This window comes from Ahaetulla prasina, chromosome 1 (genome assembly GCF_028640845.1).
Source record: "Ahaetulla prasina isolate Xishuangbanna chromosome 1, ASM2864084v1, whole genome shotgun sequence".
In the NCBI taxonomy this organism is placed as follows: Eukaryota; Metazoa; Chordata; class Lepidosauria; order Squamata; family Colubridae; genus Ahaetulla; species Ahaetulla prasina.
In genome coordinates this window covers 274,880,751-274,899,912 of record NC_080539.1, presented here as the reverse complement: position 1 = coordinate 274,899,912, position 19,162 = coordinate 274,880,751, and the positions used below count along the sequence as shown (strand labels likewise).

Sequence of the window (19,162 nt, the reverse complement as noted above, 5' to 3'; positions counted from 1 at the left end):
TTCTAGAGCCCATCACAACCACAGCGTACCCACAAAATTTTAAGTGCCAGAGTCGAGCTATGGACATTCACCTAAGCCTCCGAAGAAATAATGGGATTATTGTGATTATGATTACTGTTATTCGCATGGTCAGCCAGATGTTCAGCCTGGGTTTGGCATTTTTGTCTACCTATTGAGTCCTTACCAAGGACCTGGGATACGCAAATCTGGATGTTTGATGGTATTACAGATATCGTCCCAGGATGAAAGCTGTTCCAAGTAAAGCTGCCTTTTTCAATTTACGGATGGCGAAATTGTCAATGTCAATGGTGTTCAAGAGGTGCTCCAGTTATTTTGGGACTGCACTCAAGGCGCCTATTACTATTGGTACTACCCTTGCTTGCCTTTGCCATAGTCATTCTATTTCTATTTGTAGGTCTTTGTATTTTGTTATCTTCTTTCTCTTCCATTCTGCTGTCTCCAGGCACTGCCACATCCACTATCCTGACTTTTTTGTCTTTCTTATCGACAACTGTTAAATCCTGGTTGTTATGTGGCAGGTGCCTGTCCGTCTGAATTCTGAAGTCCCAGAGCAATTTAACTTCTTCACATTATGATGATGATGATGCCACTTTTTATACATATAACTTAAACCAGCACAAGTGCCTAAAACCTCCCTCCTGTTTTCCCCCCAACAACCTCCTTACCAAGTGGGTTGGGCTGTGAGGGTGGCTTTCATGCCTGAGGGAGAGCTCCTAGGCCAGCACTTAACCACTATACCACTCTCTATTATTTTCATACCCTGTCTAGCCAGTCAAAGAGATTCATTACAGCTATTAATTGTGGAAACAAGGTCAAATATGCAGATTTCTTTTCATATTTGGAGAATGTAAAGGTTGGGTTCATCTGAAACACTAAGCTTATATTTTTAACCTTGGCTTACCATAAATTACAGTTGTCTATGGTATTGACTAAACTATAATCCTATTATCTACACATAATGCTGCAGAGCACTGCACACCAGAACAACTAGACACTAGAACAGTTTCTTCCCAAACGCCATCACTCTGCTAAACAAATAATTCCCTCAACACTGTCAAACTAGTTACTAAGTCTGCATTACTATTAATCTTCTCATCATTCCCATCACCCATCTCCTCCCACATATGACTGTATGACTGAAACCTTGTTGCTGGTATCCTTACGATTTATATTGACTGTTTCCCTATGACTATCATTAAGTGTTGTACCTTATGATTCTTGATGAATGTACCTTTTCTTTTATGTACACTGAGAGCATATGCACCAAGACAAATTACTTGTGTGTCCAATCACACTTGGCCAATAAAGAACTCAATTCAATTCAATTCAATTCTAATTCTAATTCTAGAATGCTGAGATGTAGTAAGTGGGCTCAAAGTAAATATTAAGCCATAATATTAAGCCATAATATTAAGCCATAACAAGGGTATGTGCGCATGCACACACACACACTTGTTATGGCTTAATTTATGCCTCTGGCAGTTGGCTTGCCTGCTTGATTTCTGGCATAAAGTTGTCTCTAGCAGATAATGTTCTTGTTTGTTCTGGAACAAATAATGATCACCACCCTCTCTCCTGATAGATAATGTTTACCTATTTGGAGTTATCTGCAGGACCAAATGGACTTCCCTGCTTTGAAAGCAGCACAAACATGCCTACCGTTCCTCTCCTATTGTTTCCTTTCATTATATCCAATTAATATAGTTATTGCATACTTATGCTCATATATATGCTTATATATTATATAGTTATTTTCATGCTTATGCTTATATATACTGTTGTGACAAATAAAATAAATAAATAAAGTAAGGAAGAGAGAAGATTTGGCCTTCAGTCTTAATCTGCAGTTCTGGCGTAACTCCTAAGAACTGATTAAATCACTCATTAAAATGCTATATGACGTTTGAGCAACTAGTGAAGAAGTCTACATCCAATTAAAACTGGATGGGGAATTTAGGCAAGGAGATTAGCAGTAATTACCTAAACTGGAATTTGGCCAAGATACATGACTTGACACCCTTGTTCTCCACCTCTGAGTACACTGGGATCGTTAATGAACGCAAGTAATCAAGACCTTGACTTCTTAAGAAAATGTGCATCTATTTTTGCTGTCAGTTATGCAGCAGTTCATATGAAACAACTTAATTAGAATAAGGTAAAACTATGAAGTTGCTACTAGTGCAAATTTGAATAGAAATTTGACAGGAATTATTAACTTAAACTATTAAATCATTAAATTATAGATTAATCTTCCTTAAAATCTTGGAGCAAAGTAGCATTTCCTTGGACAGCCATGAAAGGATTTTTGTTTTCTTTTTTTAAAAAATCCAGAAATATTTATGCTCTTTTAAAACAATTGCTTTGACCAAGGTAATCACAATGCTTCCTAAACTAGTAAACATGGACAAATATTCTATTCCATATCTCCCAAAGAAAATATACCTCCAGTGAAACCAGATGCAGTAACACTCTGTCTTACTCGTGGGAAGGATTAAATTTGATCAAATATATGAAGCCTTGACCTTACTAAAGCATGAGTCAAAATAAAATAAAATAAAATAAAAACTGTTGATGGTTATGATTGCCTGCCCACTCAGTCTGCTGCAATTTATCTGCAGTTCTTTATTTGAGTTCAGATTCACACATAATGTGAATACTGGTAAAAATAAAGAATCAAAACAGCTGCTCTAATTCCTAATATGCATGAAATTTTCCATGTACAGATAGTCCTGGATCTATGACCACAACTGAAGTCAACATTTATGTTGCTAAATGAGACAGTTGTTAAGTGAGTTTTGCCCCATTTTACAACCTTTCTTGCCACAGTTGTTAAATTAATCACTACAGTTATTAAGTGTTTTTAATGAAAAGAAGAACTAGGGGTGAAATGATAGCAGTGTTCTGCTATCTAAGGGGCTGCCACAAAGAAGAGAGGGTCAACCTGTTCTCCAAAGCACCTGAAGGCAGGAGAAGCAGCAATGGATGGAAATTGATCAAGGAGAGAACCAAACTAGAACCAAACTAGAACTAAAGAGAAAGGAGAAATTTCCTGACAGTTAGAATAATTAATTAGTGGGACAACTTGCCTACAGAAGTTGTGGGTGCTCCTACACTGGACGTTTTCAAGAAGAGATTAGGCAACCATTTGTCTGAAATGATATGGTTTCCTGTCTGAGTAGAAGACTGGACTAAAAGACTTCCAAGGTCTTTTCCAACTCTGTTATTAGTAACACAATTGTTAAGTGAATCTAGCTTCCTAATGACTTTGCTTATCAGAAGGTGGCAAAAGGTGATCACATGACAGGAGGAAAAGTTTGTGATTCAAATCATTTAACAACCGGCTGTCTGCCCTAATGACCGGCTGGGTGGATGTGGCCATGGTGGCCATGATCAAGGGGTGTGACAGGGAGCACTTGGCCTCCTGCACTCCCCTGGGAGTAAAAACAGGCTGTAGGGAGGCCGCGCTGCACCCCCATGCCTCATTTTGGGCCTAGCAGGCCTCCCACCAGCCCCCTGGGAGCAAAAACAGGCCATGGAGGGCGCCCCATTTGGGCTAGTAGGCCTCCCTGCACTTGCCTGAGAGCCAAAACAGGGTGCATGGGGACTTCTGGAAGGGGCGGGGCCAGCCAGAAATAACAACTGGTTCGGCTGAAGTGGTGCGAAACATTGAATCCCACCACTGACCCTGGGACACTGCAACTGTCATAAACTATGAGTCAGTTGCCAAGGGTCTGAATTTTGATCACATGAACATGGGGATTCTGCAATGGTCATAAGTGAGAAAAATAGCCATAAGTCACTCTTTCCAGTGTCTTTATAATTTCGAAGTGTTACTAAACAAACTTGTAAGTCAAGGACTACCTATACTTATAGCTGCACATATATAGATCCTCCTATGAAACTGGGAACCTGAATATACATAGTCCTCAACTTACAACAGTTCATTTAGTGACAGTTTGAATTTACAACGGAACTGAAAAAATTGATTTATGGCCATTTTTTACACTTATGACCATTGCAACACCCCCATAATCATGGGATTTACATTCAGATGCTTGACAACTGACTCATATTTATGACCTTTGCAGCGTTCAGGAGTCATTTTGCGAGCTTTTGACGAAGTCAATGGAAACCCCAAATTCATTGAACAACTATGTTACTAATTTAACAACTGCAGTGATTCATTTAACAAATGTGGCAAGAAAAGCCATAAAATGGGACAAATTCACTTAACAATTTTTTCATTTAACAACATAAATTTTGGGCTCATTTGTGGTTGTAGGCTGAAGACTACCTGTACATGTAGAATTTTTTTTTTTACTTTTTATTACAAGTAGCACTATTCACTAATAAATTCTGTATGAATTTTAAGAGTTTTCTACATTAATTGGTGATGAAATCATAATCATAATCCTTCATTATACAATACATTGTAATAAAAGAAAATAGAGAATAAAAAGTAGAAATTGGGATTATAAATATTCAATTAACAAAGGGACTGAATACTTATAAAGATGTTTGGGGGCAGGAGTAAAAAATTTTTGAGAAACCAAATGCCATAAACCCCAGCCTGATAATTTGATATGCTAGGTGGGATGATAATTGTAATTCAATATAACAGGAGAGAACCAATGCTATGTATTCATAGAATTTTTTTTTAGAATTATTTTTTTTTAATTGGCCAAGTGTGATTGGACACAAAAGGAATTTGTCTTGGTGCATATGCTCTCAGTGTACATAAAAGAAAAGGTATATTCATCAAGAATCATAAGGTACAACACTTAATGATAGTCATAGGGAAACAGTCAATAATATAAACAAATAATCTTTTTAATGAATCAGATTCCAGGGTTTCCATTGCATTTGAAAAAATTACCAGAAAAATAAAATATGATCAGAAGTTTCCGTTTTTTAAAACCATGGAAATGTTTACTGAAAGTTATATAATAACAAACTGATTTTTTTTCATGTAGTTCTCCCTTAAAGAATTTAACCAGTCCAATATGCTCTTAGGAGATTAATTTTGTATGTCAATAAGATAAGAAAAATAATTTAAAATTTCAAAATATATGCAAAATATATAAGAGCCAAGGTGGTGCAGTTGTTAGAGTGCAGTACTGCAGGCTACTTCAGCTGACTGCTAGCTGCAGTTCAGCAGATCGAATCTCACCGGCTCAAGGTTGACTCAGTCTTCCATCCTTCCAAGGTGGGTAAAATGAGGACCCAGATTGTCCATAAGGAAGGCTTATGACTGTTATTGAAGAGAAGGATGGCTATATTGGTCTCTAATTTTTTTTTGAACTGTCAGAAATGTTTATTTGTAAATTTTGAGTTGTTTATTATTCTCACTTTAACAAATGAAAATAAATGAGTGAAATGGGAAAATTTCATAATTTTATTATAAATAATAATTCTGCACACTAATAGTTGCCCAATAATTGTGCACATATAGATATTCTCCTAAGAAAGGCATAACCTCACTTTTATTTTCTTAAATATTCAGGTTTGAGGTTTATTAACATTTTGGATTGACTGAGAGCACTGTAATTGTTCAATAATAAAATTAATCCTCCAAGATACAGATTGCCTAATAATTTTGCACACAGTGTAGTATTGATTTGAATAGAGAAGGAGGAGGAGAAGAAGAGGAAGAGGAAGAGGAAGAGGAAGAAGAAGAAGAAGAAGAAGAAGAAGAAGAAGAAGAAGAAGAAGAAGAAGAAGAAGAAGAAGAAGAAGAAGAAGAAGAAGAAGAGGAGGAGCCATGGAAGTATGCAATTGTTCTAAACAAAAGACAGTAGAATAATTGTAGCCATGATCTCCAATTTTCTTATTATCAGTGAAGAAGTGGAAGACACAAAAGCTGTCTATTTCAGCCAGCAATAGCCAGTGCTGAAAAAAGAAAGCACATTCAAAAGCTGTCCCAACTTGCTGCTTAATGAGGAGCAATTAATCCATCTTATTGTATTTCAAAATGCAGAGGACTCCATTCACATCAAAGAGAATTTTCCAAGGCTTTTATTATTATTTTTCAATAAAGAGAAGCTACATAGAGCTATCTTTAGAAAGCCGACAACAGTATTTTCTTTTTACATGCAAACAGTATGAAATGTTCACTAATGGATATCAAATCATTGCATACATGTGAGCAGCAGGCATTTTTTTTATTTTGTTTAATGAATTCCTAATGGATACTGAAAACGAAGCAAAAATATTAGTTAAATGTTACTGTAGCCCACTGCAAAATGAGGAGCTGCAGCATTTCCTACGGTGGTTGGGTGAAAAGCAGCAACCCACATTTCTGGATCGATCATTGAAGACATTATCAACTGAGTTCAAAAAGCATTAGCCCATATTGGGGATATTTGTATAATATAGGTAAAAATCCTGAATCTGGATAATTGTTTTCTACAATAATGACAAAAATGCAAAGAACAGTGGTGTGCTCCTAATATTCAGCAATTTGAACTCAGGCCCTTTCAGTGCACTCCTTCTAGTACATATTCACTATGTATCTTTTGGATAACTAATCAGTCACATATACGGTAGAGAGCTGTTATGAAAATTGCAGGCTATATCGGCTGTTGTGGCTCCCGTTCGGATGGAGGCGAGGACATAACATAGGCTGTTCAGTTTACCTACTAAATGTGTGAAAGTTAGAGGTGGGCCTGTGTTTTTAATCCCACTATCAACTCCTAAATATTGACAGTTGAACGCTTATGAAATACTCATAATTCGGAAACATAGATATTGCTTTCTAATTACTGGATATAGTTATTCATACTACGGTATAGAAATGCTATGGCTGGCCGCCCTCCTCTTTTAATGTTTTTTTTTTAAAAAAAATCCTATTAATGGTTTTAAATTTTTCAATGTATTTTAAAATTTGCTGTTGTTTTCGATATTTATTCATCTCGATATGATTTTTTTTAAAAAAAAGAAAAAAATACGTTGTCTTCCTTCACCAGGTATTTCAAAATAAGCACTGAAAAAAATCTTTATCCAGGTAACCTGAAAGTACACCTGGAAAAACTTTGCAGCATTTAGAACATGGAATTATCCGCAAGGGCAAAGGATATTTCCACCACAGTGAACTAGCTGGATGCACTGCTTTGAGTTGCTTCACTAGTGCACTTTGCATGGAATTGCAGCAAGGGGCCAGAGTTTCTCTATACAGGTAGTCCTCAAATTTACGACCATAATTGAACACCAAAATTTTTGTTGTTAAATGGGGTATTTGTTAAGTGAGTTTTGCCCCATTTTACGACATTTCTTGCCACAGTTTTTAAGTGAATCATTGCAGCTGATAAGCTAGTAACCCAGTTGTTAAGTGAATCTATCTTCCCCGTTGATTACAGAGATTGCAAAAGGTGATCACATGACCTTAGGACACAGCAATGGTCACAAATAGAAGTCAATTGCCAAGCAGCTGAATTTTGATCACACTTAAGGTTTCCCCAGCTTTATGAGCAGGCAACAGCTCTTCAACAATGCAGCATTCAGGTGTGCTAAGTGAATTATATTTAGCAGTGCTAAATATAAATATAAACGATTTACTTTCAATGAAAGTTGTTCATGGAACACTAGTATTGTGCAGAACATTGAGAAACACTCCAACACAAGGTTATGTTGTGGAAAATGTTACAAATTGCAGTAGTTGATCTGTGATTATTTACAATTTTAAGATTAGATAAATGGCTTTTTCAGAAACTATCCCTCAGTAAATCATGCTCATAGATGGACAGAACCGCAAGTGGCACTGCACTCATTAGAATCTGCTACAGAGCAGGGCAGAGTTTGCGTTTATCTTAAAATGTGCATGGTACATATAAAAGATTATCTCCTATTGCCCATTTTTATCCTCCGTCCAAATCCTCCTTAATGTTTAGAAAGTTTAAGGTAAAAGAAAGTTTTTTGTATAATGTTAACCATTTTTTTTAAAAAAATCCATTCCTTTCTTCTTTTAATTTAGTGGATATAGTCCCAAATGAACAATATAAAAGAGCATTATTTCTTAGAGGACTCAGATTGTGCCAAAATAATACTCTACCTGAAGCACACAGATAGAGAATAGGTTGCCTACTATCTTGCACTGAAACTATTTTTTAGCGAATATCAACTCTAAAAAAGGCTTATCATAACTTTGTTGCCATTTTTTCCTACCAATCTAACATTTTAGCCTCTCTGCGGATATATCTGGATTTAATAGAATCACAATGTTACATTTATTTTGATGCAGAATCCAGATTTTCTCTAAGCAGGTTTTAATCTAGAGCAGGGGTGTCAAAACTCGTGGCCCTGCTGGCAGATGTGTCACGTGCTGGACACACCCACCCCCATTTTAACAAAGGGGGGGAAAGTCGCAATACGCCACGTGACGACACGAGTTTGACACTCCTGCTCTAGAGAATACAGGTAATCCTATATTTAAATAAGTACAAGGCATTCCCAATTTTGTAGTTTCCATAGGCTTAATGTACAAACCCATATCCAGCTTTAACCCCACATAGATCCAGTCTTGAAGGCTGGATCACATCATTTTGTCCTCCTTAATAAGAGGAACAATTTTTCTTTCATTTACATCATGTAAAAAAACGTATGATACTACCCTTGTCACTCAAAGCTTATTTTACTGTGGCGGCCTGTCTCTTTGCACTGATTCATGTCCTCCAATTGTGACAATGGCAAAAATTCTGAAAATTTAAAATTCTTTTAAAAGGATTCTTTTAAAAGATTCTTTATACTCAGTGCATTCAGGACAAAGGATTTCTAAACTTTAAACAATAGAGAGGCAACAAGTAAAGTAACATCTTGGAAAGAGGGCTTGTAAGTATAATTGGTATTTGCTCTGTAAAAAAAAAAGGCATTGTCACGCTGTTACCACCAGCACCATCATTAACAAAAGGAAGTGCGTAAGTAAGAAATAAGCACATTTTCTAAAAGGAAACTTTACTATTTTAGGTGGTGGGTGAAAAAAACAACAACTTATGTTTTCTCCATAAAGCAGAACCACGACTGTGTAAATACAAAAGTTTAGGAACAGGCAATTTTTGCTAGGTATAACATGAACAAATTACTGAATTTATTGTCCACAAAGGAGACTGCAGGTGCCCAGTATTAATTTGGTTGTGCGCTTAAAAGTCAGTACACTGCTTTAATGTTCCAAACATGAGCTAAAACGCTTTCTTTTAGTCATTAGATTGGATGGTTTTAGTCTGAAACGCTACGGCCTTCTCCATCTTTGCACCCTGGGTTAACAAGCAATATCTTTTAAGTTGACTTAGCTATTCACCAACCCCAGCTAGTCAGCCAGTGCAGCTCAGAAGCCAGCCACCAACAGCCATACAAGCCTGCAAGCATGCTGCCCGCAGCAGAGTCAAACCAGAAGCTCCTGACAAACAGATCACTTATAAAATGAGTCTGTGGTTGACATTTTCCTGTTCCAGGACTGGGGCAAATGCCACTGATGGTGTTTAGTATTTCAGACAATGAAGCCTTGCCCAGATCTGGTGCCTTCCAGAGTTTTTGGATTACAATTCCCATAATTCCTATTACAACCAGGATTATATAACTTGTAGTGCATCGTAGTTGGAGCACATCAGGTTTGAGAAGACTGGCACACAGGCTTCACAGGCTGAAATGTGTTTATTTTGGTTGAATTGTTAAGGTATTTTGAGTCTTTTTTTTTAAAAAAAGGAATGATTACAAAAAAGATAGGAAAAAAAAACCCTCCACTTAACCTGACATTTTTCTTTCCCATTAAAAAAATATTCAGGAGCTTGCAATGCAACATTTATATTTCTTACATGGAGAAAATGAAGCATTACTTGCCGCTTTCGTTTGCTCTTGGGGAAATTAGAAAGAGAAAAGAAGATCATCCCTCTTTCGTTAATTTTAAGTGAAGCAATGCATAGCTTCTCTAGGATATATACTTTTTAAGAAACTACCCAGCTGAAATTGTGCAGCCCAATCTTCATTCTGTGTACAGTCTTACTTGTGCTCGGTGGACCTTAAGTCTGTTAAGAGGAGAATCCAGGATTTCCTCTGCAAAGCCTACATTTATCAGATCTGACAAAGACTTCCACATCTTCAGGGAGTGCAGATTAAGCACACGCCTAATTTTTCTACAGAAGAAGCCAATGAGGCCATTTCATTTGGACAATATAAAAAAAGTGTGGAGGCCAGAACGATTTGTCAAAGGTAAACTCTGGAGATTGCAGATAAGGATAACACCACTGGAGGCAAAGTGCGAATTTAGCCACTCATCTGAAAATGTATCTTTAAAAACAATACAGGAGAACTGGTATACTGATGTAAATCTCAGATTTTACAATATGTGCTTGAGCACATACAAAGATCTTCTTTTATTTAACCAGTGTTTTGCTCCCACCCACCCATATTACAAATTCTTATCTACTAATGAGATTTTAAAAGGAAAAAAAACAAAAACCAAGGACATATTTCCCTATAAAGTTGGCATGCAAACAGTGAATAGCATTCCAAGGTGTTAAAATAGTTTAATATAGATGCTACTGCAGAAATCAGAGGGAGGGAAGGAGATTAAACACAAAGAAATGTCAACAGCTACCACATGCAAGGAAACTAGGTTACAAGAATCACAGCCCCAGGCATTCCTCCAATCACCAGGGAACACAGGAAGTGAAACGCATAGCAACCACAAGCCCCAAAGCAGAAAAGCGCATACCTTCAGCTTGGAATGAAAATCACGAGATTTCCTTCTGGCAAGAACCTGAATGTGACTAGACACCTGCAGGGTAGGGGAAGGGAGGGAAACAAAGGAAAAGCCTGTAACCATGGAGATGAAAAGCCCCCTACAACTGGGCAAGCCAAACGTACCTTAATGGCAGCTTGAATTTCTCGAACTTTCTTCCTGGCTAAGACCTGTATGTGACTAGACACCTACATCGTTTGGAATTTTAAGGGGGAAAAAAAGGGAGAACAAAGGGGAAAGGGAGAGAAGAGAAATAAAAAAAAAAGAACACGAGAAATCAAATTTATGCTTGGAAAAAAGAAGGAAAGAAAGAAAAAAAACCCAGAAAGTTTCTTTGGGGGAAAGTATTTTGTATTATCAGTAAGATTTGCTATTAAGAGATCGTATTTCCCAGCCATGCACCATATTTCATAGCACAAACATTTTACCAATGCTGGTCATCGCTACAGTGATTTAAAGGAAGAAAAACTTTTTAGACTATTATATCTTGAGCTCTTTTCTTAAAATTGTTTTGACTACAGCCTGTGTAACTATAATCTGATGCTATTCAAATTTGCAGATGTTCTTCAAAAGTAAACAAATTAAAATTTAATTATATGGATTACTAGATATATATTAGACACACACACACACACAAAATAGTAAGCAAGATTTGTATATTTTCCAAAACAAATAGCTCTAAATTCAACTCAGTAAATATTGCAAGCACTTAAATGGCCCATCAGCACTTCAATTAAACATTTTTATAAACACATACTTACGTATATTCTTATTGTAGTTGTTGCTATGACACTTTTTGTTTTAACTTGCATATATTACCAGCATGGTAATCATTCTAGCCAACTTGTCTCTAACCCAACTTCATGATATTATTTCACATTATATTGAAGAAAAAAGTTTTATTTTGGGAGAGAAAAAAGCTCAGACAGGCAATGTTATAATGGTAAATTAAAACTAATCACGATACTGCAAGGCTGGTTTTGCTATGATTTAAATACAGATACATGAGGATTATTTGAATTCCTCCACTGCAGTTTTCCTGGTCTGATCTTCAGTGTGGTATTATTAAGGGCACTACAATGTTACTAGCTACAAAGTAGAAAAGATCCAAAGTAGGATTATATTCAGAATATTCAATAATAAAATTATGCAGTAAGAATTAAACTCCCATTAAGTCCTGAAAGGACAGAAAAATTACCCAATTCTCTCTCTCCTTAAAGCAGCTGCCTCACAAATCTACCTCAAGAACTGTTCATTTATAAGGAAACGTAGGTATTATATGTATTATTTTGTAATACTAATTAGTTGTTGACAATTAATTATGTCTGATACATCATCAAGGTTACTAAATTTTCCATCTTAAATGTTCCTATAGGTTACAAATAAGATCACTAGTTTGATCAGATTTCCTGCAGTTCTTATTTTCCACTAAGTATGTGTCAACTATTATTATGTTGGGCTTTGTCCTTACTATAATGAAAAGCGTAGTGTTAAAAATGACCCTGTGGTGAGAATTGAAGTAAAATTGTATAATCATTAAATTAACTCAATAGCAATTAATATATGCCTGAGGTTTTAATTTTTTATCTACACTTTCTTTGTATTAGATTTGTTGTGTATTCAATTTATTGTATACATTTTCAAAACTGAAAAGCAAGGGATGAAAATAATTAACATCTACTTAATTTTAATTCTTTCTTATTTTATAAAAATTAAAGCAATTTTGTTGGCCCTGGGTTCTGGGCCTCTTGAGCCTAATAACTAAGTTGATCTGGCTGGCCTGTGTACCAATGATTTTCTTTTCAATCTGTAGAGGGTTCTGACTCAGTATACACAAATTTCATGGTCAGAAATCTGCTCTATGAGAAAAAAACTGGAGACATTCTGCACTCTATTAACAGGTCTATGATCACAATTAAGAAACATTTTATATCCAGCAACTGCCTCCCCGTCCTTAAAACCATTTTTATATATTAAAAAATTTAATAGGAAAGAAATGATTCAGGCAAAAGAAAATTTGCAAACTTCAGAGATTACTGGTTTAAGAGAAAGTCACTAGTGTACTTATAAATATATCCTCAGAAATCATATTCAAGAATTTAATGTATCCAGCATCTGTACATTGTACTGATGTCTTACATTTTCAGTGAAATGGCAAAGAGAGTTTAGTGTGGAGTGACAGTGACATTTTGCCTTTGTTTCAGGATCTTGGGGCAATCTCATTTTTTTTTTTTTAATCACAGCAACCTAATCAGAAATTAAGACAGAAAAAGTAATGCTTGGCCCTATCTTTCAATAAATCGGAATTTGAGCATGGTTCTCCAGTCCTATTCTCAATGTTCAATCATACTCCAGCTAAACCTACTGCACAATATAATCTTAGAATACAATAACTCATATTATGGGCATTCACTGAGGTGGGTGGGGCTTAAAATCAGGACGTTAGTGGGAGAGGTGTCACAATCCAAGTCCTGCCGTCTTTGGATGTGCATGGGACATCAATACATGACACGTAGGTCTTCAATTTTGACACTGTACACTCACACACCCTTGTGCAGACTTTGATTTATATACACTTTGAGCACACCATGCTCTGTGGCTATTCCTGATTATTCATTTTTTTCCTGCTGTGTATCTAACTTGAAACATTCAGCAGCACTGCTATGCATTTGAATTGTCAGGAAAAACAATGGCAACCATTGTGGGTGTATACTTAATCTCTAGAATCTGGATTATTTGATTCTCAGATGCAAGTTAAGTGTAACCAGAAGGCCCAATTCGATTCCAAAAGCAAAATAAATGAAAAAAAAAGCAAAACGAAACAAAAAAGCAAAAGGAAAAAGTCTAAGTAATAACTGTAGTTACATTGTAGTAAAGAGAACAAAGAATGCTAGGCCACCTATTACCAAAAATTGTACTTTTCCATATAAAATATTTAATTGTAATTCCTACAATAATCTCAGCAGTGACTTGATTTCAATTACTCCATAAGTCCTAAGGGTTTTTTCCCCCTGAAATTATTACATAATCAAGAGATAAAGCTCTTTTCTTGTACATAGGTTTGAAATTCACTGTCCAGTATTTTCAGACGGCTGTAGAAAAACAAATTCAAGTTTAAAATTCCTAAAACAACTGTTGCCAATTTACAGTGTACGCCAATGTACCAAACTGCAGGGCCCATAAACAATGTATTATACCATATAAATTACTTAATGTGAAATGTGTGAAATGTTCAAATTGGTTGCTATTTTCTTCTAAACAACTCCTTACTCTTTGATGCATGGCTTTCGAACTTCCTAAGTACAGAAACATTTTCTTTGAAAAATAAATAAATAAATAGTTAATAAAACATACTGTGACAGACCTATGGCCTGATTTTGGATACATCTTGTATTTAGGAAGAATTCTAAACTAGATGGATCAATAATCAATACTCAGCTTTAAAGTTCTTCACTTCAAACCTGACCTTGATATCTAACTTGACCTTTGATTCAGAAATATCCTAATTCAGACATTACAGAATCTAAAACCTTAGAATCAAAAGGAGCCATTTAGATCATCAAGACCAGTCTCCTGCTCCATGCTGGATTCCAAATTAAATCATCCATAGTTCAAGATTTTTTAGCTTCTGGCTGAGCTCGTGTGGGAAGAGGATATTCAGAATTTTTCTGCGTAATGGGAGCACTGTTGGTGCTTACCTCCTAATGCTGTTCTGATATTAAGCTAGAATCAACCTTTTTGTAATTTTAATCTATTACTGTATGTCTTGCCCTGAGATTTACAGAGAACCTGTCTCAGTCTTGAAAAGTATAATTATGCAACTACATCCTTTCAAAGTACAATTTCAGGTATAGGCAGCCCACAGCTGATTAATTTTATTTTTTTCCTAGCAGCACCCTAAAATTTAAGTACATTTTAGAGACAGAAAAAGAACTGTAACTGTAATTGAGATTAGTGGTCAGAAGTTATAATTTAGGAATTCATTTCAAAGCTATTGATTTGTTAAACTAGGAATCACATTAGGCCATTATTAGTTTTTCTACATATTGTTAGCTGGCTGTTAGAACTGAACTCAATAAAACAAATGGATTCAGTCTTATAATCACTCAAGGAACCGTGCGAAAAATACTGCAAATAAATAAAATAAAGTATTTTTGCAATATTATCTTTGAATAGTCAAAAGAATTTCATGGGATTTAAAATGCTGCCATAAAGTAATTTTAGAGATTACAATTTTAGAGATCTACTTTTAATTATAATTTGGAGCTCAGCTTTAAGAATGACTGCAATTTAATTTCTCTCCATGGAAAAAAGATACCAGAATTTATTTATTTTTTAATGCCGATGACTATGAATCAGTGACGTTAGGCCATTTCTCTCTTTTTCTGTTTTGGTTGAACTGGCATTAATTTTATGGCACCGTAAACAATACAAGTAAAGCTTTCTGCAGTTCAACCAAGATATACATTTTGGATTTCTGCATATTTAATTTTCTCTGTAAATGTCCAATGCCATTTTGTTCCGAAGACAAAAGACACACTATCTTCCAAATGGAACAACGCCCCCCACAAAAAAGGGGGATGGTCAAATTCACCTTCCTTTCTTAAAATGAAAGGAATTTATATCTGGAGAAGACCCACACAGGAAGCAAATTTTTCGGATGGCCATGGGTACTACTGTTGCTCCTAGTGGGACTGGGAGGTAAAATCTGAAATGAGAATTTAATCATCAAGTCCTGGGAGTTTGGTTATTTGCTTGCAGACTTTTCATTACCCAACTAGGTAGCACCATTTGTTTGAGTGAGTGAGTTTGTTACCTGTTTATATACAGTAGCTTACTCTGCTAGGTGGAGGTAGAGTTTCCTCCTTGGTGGTTCCTTGAATATTGTTTTCTGACTAATTGTTCTCTGGTGCTGACCCCTGTTGATTTGCATGTTGGCTGCTGGAGGCTGCTGGAAGGGATGTGTTCTAGGTTTTTTTTTTGTTTCTTTTCTAGGTAATTTTCAAAAATTATCTCTTGAATGGTATATAACTGTGGTTTATTTGTATGTGTCTGTTGATGGCTGATTTTTCTGAATGCTAAGCTTCCAGGAATCCCTTAGCATTTTTTAGTTTAGATTTGTCTAGAATGCTAATACTCTAGTTTCCCAGTTGAAACTGTGGTTAACTCTGTTCGTGTAAGATTAATAAGTGTTCATTATGTCTTCTGACAGCTATTTAGCGTTCATGGATGTGCTCTGCTCTATTTACTTTGTGGCTGTTGTATATTGTAGATAATTCCCGTTGTCTTTTCTTGGACTACTTTTGGTTTGCTTAAGATGTTTTGGAGGACTTCAGTTGGTTTGTGTGTTATAGCAATGCCATGAGGTTGTAGCAGTCTGTTGGTTGTTTTCGATAAACAATTAGGCAAAAAACAATACTCTAATCAATGAACCATCAGGAAGAAAGAAAGAAAACTACATCCACACTGAAACTGGCAGGACAAGCAGTAGCATGTAAACAGGTAGCAAACCCCACAGATGAGTATGTTACTAGCTGAGTAATGAAACATTTGCAAGGAATTGAACGATGAACATGAAGAATTGTCCTGCAATGTTATTATCTTCCATGGATTTTGAATCAATTTACTTTGAATGAATTTACTTTAGTATAAAAATATGAATATCTCTGATAATTATACAGGCTTGAAGTGATCACCTACTGTAGCAATATTCCAGAAAATAGATAATTAAAAAAAGAAAAGAAACTCCTATATCACAGGTCTCCTATTCAAATGTTATAATTAGGACATTTTGTCATCACATGAACAATGGGGATAAATTCTCACCAGCCTTCTCCCTTCCAAAGGCTGGAGATACATAGCCAGAGAAGGCACTTATGCTACAGCAAGGTCATCTGCATCAAAAAGGCCTTTGTCTATAGAACTGTATGGGTATTTTCTTCCATATGATCCAATTACTCAGACAGATGGTAGACTCCTCTTCACTGAATGCATTCAAGGAGAGTTTAGAAAGCCATCTGTCCAGGATTCTCTAATGTGGATTCCTACATTAGGTTGGAGGTTGGACTCAATAGCTTAAAAGCCACATTCCAACTCTGTCATTTGACAACTTCAAATCCTGATTGCACAGATTTTGAATTCATCTGGAATCCAGGATCCATCCAAAGGATTTCTTCTAGATGTCACTGGCAACATGGGTCATCTTTGGTATTCAAGTGAAGGAGATAAATGCTGTTTGCAATGCTGTAACAGGGCTATGATCAATTGGATATTCTTTGTCAGCCAGAGGATAATTTTCTTTATGAAAATCTGGACTACTTTCACCTGACTGATTTTTTTTTTTTGCAAATTGCTAAAAGCCTGGTTGTTTCCCTAGACCTTTGATAAGGACCTTGGATAAGGAGCTTCTTTGGATTTTGGTATATTTTGATTATTTAATGATATGGGATTGGTCTTCTGATCAGTTTTATTCTTTTAATTCAATATATGTTTTCTTTTTTTACAATAATTATTAAATTGTAATATTTTAATTGTAAGCTTGTAGAGTCAGGCATAAATTAAATTTAAAAAAACTAAAACCTTCATTTGCTTTTTCTAACTTTAAGTAGTATTTCAATTCGGTCACCAGTTTGCTCAGTCATTCCATCAAAATCTGCTTAAACATGTTTCTATTCCTGGAGAAAAATGCTTAATATATCAATAAAGTTCTATAATAGATCTTACAGGAACCTTTATATAAATTTGAGTGGCTACTTGCTAATCACGGGGTAAACTTCCTTTGTCTTCATATTTTGCCTTTGGATAACATCTTGTGGCTATTTCTGTTTGTAATGTTTCACACAAAGAATTTGGCCTAGTCTACTTAAAAGCCTTACACTGAGCAGATTACTATCTCAAAGAAAACAAGCATTTTACTGGTTATTCATGAAGTTTTGCTAATTTTGAAGCATTCTCTTCAGGGATGGGTTTCAAAACCCATTGCTACTGGTTTGCTCGTGGGTGGGCATGTATGTGATGCTTCTGTGAATGTGCAGAAGCATCCGGGTGGAACCTCCTGCCGCTGCTGCTACCGGTTTGCCCAATCTGGGGCGAACTGGTAGCAACCTACTACTGATTCTTTTTCTTTTTCTCTTAAATATCATGTGAACTACTCTTGATTCTAATCCATCAATGTATCTTACTTTTTAAATATGATTCTCTGCCTTGAAGTTTCTCAATAATATTGTCAGTTGACCATTCGTTTGAAGCCCAAATATTTATGTAGGCCTTAAACAAGTTCTAGCTAATGCACTGTGTCAAAAGGAAGAACTAAGTTATGTGGTTCTGCAGAAAGTTTTCATAAGTGCTAATTCTTTTGAGATGTGAACAATAAGCTGGGAACAAGCCGGGAGTTTAAGAAAACACAGATCCATCATGCCAACTCAGCAAACTATTTGTTCTGATATTAATAGATTAATAGTTCCAGACTGTTTTACAGGTCTATAGGAGTTTTAATCCTGCAAGTGTCCTGGGTGCCTAAGCAATTTATATGGAAGTGGTGAGTGGTACAAACAGTCCTATTTTTCAAAGTAAACCTAAGATATTGTAAACACCATTCTGCATCTGCTGCATTCATTCACCCATTCATTGGCACACATCTTCTATCCTGCAGGATTGTCTTACCTGTTTCCTGGTCCGTGTCTTTCCCGTCCTAAGTTTGATGTATCTGGCTATCAGTTCATTCCTACCTGAAATGAATACGAATTTACAATGAAGACTAAAAGTAACAAATCATCATGAATAATATACATATCAAAACATAACTTAAAATAGATGCAATGAAAAGATGATTCAGGGATATTTGTGAAAATAAAGGTTCAAGCAAACTTTTTTAAAGTTTTTTTTTGGCATAATGGCATTTACCCATTTTTTAAAACTCTTTTGCTATTTGTAGGTGGGAGAATCCAATAAGCGAATATCTAGGTATCATTGGCTTTCCCCCCCTCCTTGGTTTTGTCCAAAAATTGTATTTCAGCTAAAACAGTTCTGATATATGGGAAATTATTTTAATTTTAAACTTTACAGATAGCTTTTGTTTAATGACCACTCTTTCAGCAACCATTTACACTTACAATAGGACCGAATGAGTGATAGTTATGACTGGTCCTCAGAGTTCTGACTGTTTCACTGCTCCCGTGGTCATGTGATTACAATCCAAGCCCTTGGTGCCCATTTCATGATTACAGTATTGAGCGAATAGTAGTCGCATGATCACAAACTTTTACATTCCCTTCCAGTTTCCCACAAGCAAAGTCAACAGGGAAGTTGCAAACACATGAGTTCCTCACTTAACAACTCACGTGGTCTTTGTTTAACCATGACAACTGGGCTTACCAGAACTGCCGCTGCTAAGAGGCATGATCACCTGACATC

General features: G+C 35.9%; 1 protein-coding gene across 11 annotated transcripts in view; it reads right to left on the bottom strand.

The window, feature by feature from the left end:
* The window catches only part of TEAD1 (TEA domain transcription factor 1), a 245,365-nt gene that overhangs the window by 57,206 nt on the left and 168,997 nt on the right, over window positions 1-19,162 (bottom strand). For 6 of the 11 annotated variants that reach the window (XM_058160221.1, XM_058160196.1, XM_058160205.1 and 3 more), the window contains 3 exons: window positions 18,413-18,477; window positions 10,876-10,938; window positions 10,724-10,786 (listed from right to left, as the gene is read on the bottom strand). In XM_058160221.1, the coding sequence (XP_058016204.1) occupies window positions 10,724-10,786; window positions 10,876-10,938; window positions 18,413-18,477 (191 nt within the window). Of the gene's footprint in view, window positions 1-10,723; window positions 10,939-18,412; window positions 18,478-19,162 lie in introns of all 11 variants that reach the window. The other 5 variants (XM_058160279.1, XM_058160263.1, XM_058160257.1 and 2 more) reach the window with 4 other exon arrangements.